The sequence below is a fragment of the Macrobrachium nipponense genome, chromosome 44, assembly GCF_015104395.2.
Source record: "Macrobrachium nipponense isolate FS-2020 chromosome 44, ASM1510439v2, whole genome shotgun sequence".
Classification (NCBI taxonomy): domain Eukaryota; kingdom Metazoa; phylum Arthropoda; class Malacostraca; order Decapoda; family Palaemonidae; genus Macrobrachium; species Macrobrachium nipponense.
In genome coordinates, this window is record NC_087221.1 from 52,826,470 (window position 1) to 52,831,469 (window position 5,000).

Here is a 5,000-nt window from a genome sequence, read left to right on the forward strand (position 1 = left end):
CGGATAATTCACGTCACTATTGTGCAGGTTCTATTACAAGACACGTGAATTCTCATGTTCGGTTTGATTAGAAATAATTGTTCTGCTCTGTTTAACAAGCACACTATTTTTTTACATTTTCATTCTAATAAATAAATCATAAATATCCTATCCTAAAATGCCTGTATCTTTAATTAACTCAAGGCGGAACCTTTTTCAGGCTTTAAGGTTTTTACATAGGGCTTTCCTAAACCCCCCCCCCCCCCACTAAACAAGAACAGCAACGACAATAACAAAGTAGTGAGCAGGCTCACTCCCCGAGAAAGCGAGGACGAAATCATTAACTGTATGAAAGAAGTTTTGAGTCGATGAAAGGAATGCTTTTTATTTCCCACATTCTTTCTCAAACTTTCCCCCCTACCAATTAACATACAACACTTGGACGTAGGATGGGAAGTTGAAATGAAGTTCAGTTCTGCTTTTTTTTTCACGTACTGTTGCCGGTTGTCGCTCCTGTCTTTGAAGAAGTTCAAATGAACCTCAATTGATGAACATATGCTGATTTCTCTCTCCTTATTTTTTTTGCTACATTGGCGACTCGTATAATTTGCCAGCTGTTCTCTCTCTCTCTCTCTCTCTCTCTCTCTCTCTCTCTCTCTCTCTCTCTCCAATATCTGATGTTGAAGCTACGAATTTGCATTACCCGAACATCTTCAAATCGAGAATAAAATTGAATTGGAGGAACATGTGTGTGAAATCATAGCGAAAGAGAGACAAAAGTGTGAATAAACAAATAAACAGAAAAAGTCTACAGAAAGACCCAAAGGAAGACCCCGAGGGGCACCTCGTCTTATTAAAAAAAAGAAAGAAAAAAAAAGAACTTACAGTTTCATTCTGGCGGAAGAAATTAACTCGGAGGACGAGGAAAGAAACGTTCCAAGGAGACAGACAACCAACCAACGTTCTTAATCTAAGTTTCGGATCGTTTTTCTAGACAAAACTCTTCCTCCACCGGCTGAACTTTACACGATCTGATTCCAAGAAAGACTTCGTCGTACAATACTCTCTTTTCGAAAGTTTCGTAATTCTATTTTTTTAATTTTTCCAATTTCATTCGGGAAAAGTGATTGTAACGGGTACCTACCTGCCGTTCAGAAACGTGACTTTCACTTTTTTTTCCATGGATACTTTCCCCGTGGAAAGTGCCGAGTCTCCAAAAACTTGATTAAGAACAACATTGCGATTTTCATCTGTCCAATAACAGCAAAAATCCCCTTTTCATCTGCCCATTAACAGCAAACATCCTTTTTTATCTGTCCATTAACAGCAAAAATCCCCTTTTCATCTGCCCATTAACAGCAAACATCCCTTTTTATCTGTCCATTAACAGCAAACATCCCCTTTTCATCTGTCCATTAACAGCAAACATCCCTTTTTATCTGTCCATTAACAGCAAACATCCACTTTTCATCTGTCCATTAACAGCAAACATCCCTTTTCATCTGTCCATTAACAGCAAACATCCCCTTTTCATCTGTCCATTAACAGCAAACATCCCCTTTTCATCTGTCCATTAACAGCAAACATCCCCTTTTCATCTGTCCATTAACAGCTAACATCCCCTTTTCATCTGTCAATTAACAGCAAACATCCCTTTTGCATCTGTCCATTAACAGCAAACATCCCCTTTTCATCTGTCCATTACAGCAAACATCCCCAATTTGGGGGGCCCTCACTGTCCATTAACAGCTAACATCCCCTTTTCATCTGTCAATTAACAGCAAACATCCCTTTTGCATCTGTCCATTAACAGCAAACATCCCCTTTTCATCTGTCCATTAACAGCAAACATCCCCTTTTCATCTGTCCATTAATAGCAAACACCCCTTTTTCATCTCTATTAACAGCAAACATCCCCTTTTCATCTGTCCATTAATAGCAAACACTACCCTTTTTCACTCTATTACAACAAACATCCCCTTTTCATCTGTCCATTAATAGCAAACACCCCTTTTTCATCTCTATTAACAGCAAACATCCCCTTTTCATCTGTCCATTAATAGCAAACACCCCTTTTTCATCTCTATTAACAGCATACATCCCCTTTTCATCTGTCCATTAACAGCAAACATTCACCCCCCCCCCCCCCCCCCAACAACTCTAGAGACACCGACCACCACAACAACAACAACAGTAGAGAGGGCAAACGTCACCTACCTCTTCATCTTCCCTGCCGTACCGGAAGGTGAGGACGAACTGTCCGAAGACTTTCCGGTCCTTGACGTAATCGGCGTCCACGTAGAGGACTCCTCGGAGCGGCTGGATGCCGTCCTCCTTCATGCACAACTCTCGCCTCTCCACGTAGACGGTGATCTTCCCGTTGGGTGCCGTCTTCTTGAATACCCTGCCGGAGCCAGATAGAGAAAGAGAGAGATGTTAGAAATATAGAAATATGTATAAGACGGGGAATAATGCAAGTGAAGATTAAGTAGTTAAAAAATAATGTTTTTAGAATTTTTTGGGCAGAGAGAGAGAGAGAGACCTTACCTTACCTTACAGACCTTACAGTTCGTTCGGGTTGCCCCAGGTCCCTCAGTGTGAGGCACCTCTAATGTCTACCAGAGAGTTGCTAGTACATCTTCCGGTATATTTTGCATCTTCCAATCTTGGATGGTCTGGGATGCAGTTTAGATATTTGTCGAGCTTATTCTTAAACACATCTACGCTCACTCCTGATATATTCCTCAGATGAGCTGGCAACGCATTGAATAGACGCTGCATTATCGATGCTGGTGCGTAGTGGATTAATGTCCTGTGTGCTTTCCTTATTTTTCCTGGTATTGTTTTGGGCACTATTAATCTACCTCTGCTTGCTCTTTCTGATATTTTTAGTTCCATGATATTTTCTGTTATTCCTTCTATCTGTTTCCATGCCTGAATTATCATGTAGCGTTCTCTCTCCTTTAGAACTATATAATTTAATGATACGTAGTCTTTCCCAGTAGTCAAGGTCCTTAACTTCTTCTATTCTAGCTGTAAAGGACCTTTGTACACTCTCTATTTGTGCAATATCCTTTTGATAGTGTGGGTACCATATCATATTGCAATATTCAAGTGGACTACGAACATATGTTTTATAAAGCATAATTCATGTGTTTCAGCTTTTCTTGTTTGAAGTGCCGTAACAACATTCCCATTTTTGCTTTACATTTTGCCAAAAGAATTGCTATTTGATCATTGCATAACATGTTCCTATTCATCATCACACCAAGGTCTTTAACTGCTTCCTTATTTGTGATGGTCTCATTATTAGGTCCCCTATATGCATATAGCTTTCCTTCTCTGTCTCCATAATTTATTGATTCAAATTTATCAGAGTTAAATACCATCCTATTTTCCTCTGCCCAATCATACTACTTTGTTAAGGTCTCTTTGTAGAGCGTTCCTATCTTCATCACAAGTAATTTCTCTACTTATTCTTGTGTCATCAGCGAAACTACTCACTACCGAATCCTTAACATTACTGTCTATGTCTTCAATCATAATAACAAACAGTATTGCAGCTAACACCGTACCTTGTGGCACACCGGATATTACCTTGGTTTCATCCGATTTCTCATCGTTTGCAATAACTATCTGTTTTTCTGTTGTGTAAAAATTCTTTTAACCATCTTCCTATTTTATCTACGATATTGTGTTTTCTAATTTTCTTTGCTAATATATTATGGTCTACTTTGTCAAAAGCTTTTGCAAAGTCTAGATAAACCACATCTGTTTCATTTTCCGCATTTCAAATTATTTTTGAAACTATGTTCTCACGGTGGACTAACAGTTGGGTTTGTGTACTTTTTCCGGGTACGAAACCGTGTTTGTCCTATATTAAACAAATATTTTTTTTTATTAAAGTGTTTCATAAATTTTTTGACTTTCATTACCCTTTCATACACTTTCATAATATGTGATGTTAGACTCACAGGCCTATAATTACTTGCCTCAAGTCTTGATCCACTTTTGAAAGTAGGGGTGATATATGCTAATTTGTGCTCATCATAAATCTTGCCTGTATCTACACTTTGTCTTAATAATATTGCAAGTGGCTTTGCGATAGAATGAACTACTTTCTTTAACAAAATAGCAGGGATTCCATCAGGCCCTGCAGCAGCTCCATTTTTAATTTCATTAATAGCCTGCACAATATCAGCTTCATTAATTTCTATGTCAGCTAGATATTCACTATTTTCGTCCCTTACTTCTATATCATTATCTTCATTATCTATTCTAGGGGTGAATTCTCTCTTATATCGTTCTGCCAGTATGTTGCAAATTTCCTTTTTTTCATTCGTTAATCTCCCTTCAATTCTCAGAGGGCCTATTTCTATTCTTCTTTTATTCATCTTCTTCGCATATGAGTATAATAGTTTGGGGTTTTGCTTGATATTTAATAGGGTTTTTTCTTCCAATTCCCGTTTTTCATTTTCTTTTGATTGTATAATCTTTTGTTCTGCATTTTCTATCTTACTTTTTAGTTCTATAACTTTCCATGCATTTTTTTCTTTTGCAAGACCTTTTTTCCACTTTCTGATTTTCTGGAACAAGATCCTTCTGTCTCTTGTTTTGCATGAATGATGTTTACTTTTCTTCTTCGGTATATATTTATCCACTATTTTCTCTAATATTTTATATAATATCTCCGTATTTACCCTTATGTCATCGCTTACGAAAATGTTATCCCAATCTTGTTTAATTCTTCATTTATTTCTGACCATTTTATATTTTTACTGTAGAAGTTGTATTTTCCATATCCTTCCCACTTTTTCATTTCTTGCTTATCTCTGTTTTCACTTGCTTTGGAATGAACTGTTAATTCTATGACATTATGGTCTGAAATACTCGCATTATAAACTATTATTTCTTTAACATAATTCACCTCGTTCACAAATACTAGGTCTAAAGTATTTTCCTTTCTTGTTGGCAGGTGATTTATTTGTTATTGAATGTTGTTTATTCTAGTAGCATATCTA

General features: G+C 37.2%; 1 protein-coding gene across 6 annotated transcripts in view; it reads right to left on the reverse strand.

Annotated features, from left to right (window-relative positions):
• Nucleotides 1-5,000, reverse strand: part of LOC135204373 (arrestin homolog) — a 272,295-nt gene that overhangs the window by 144,968 nt on the left and 122,327 nt on the right. For 4 of the 6 annotated variants that reach the window (XR_010312196.1, XR_010312197.1, XM_064234599.1 and 1 more), the window contains exon 3: nucleotides 2,196-2,383. The exons of 1 other annotated variant lie outside the window; for it this stretch is intronic. Coding sequence is in view for 3 of the 5 variants with exons in the window: in XM_064234599.1 (XP_064090669.1) it covers nucleotides 2,196-2,383 (188 nt within the window). In the remaining 2 variants the exon portion in view is untranslated. The remainder of the gene's footprint in view (nucleotides 1-2,195; nucleotides 2,384-5,000) is intronic. One more of the 6 variants, XM_064234598.1, reaches the window with a different exon arrangement.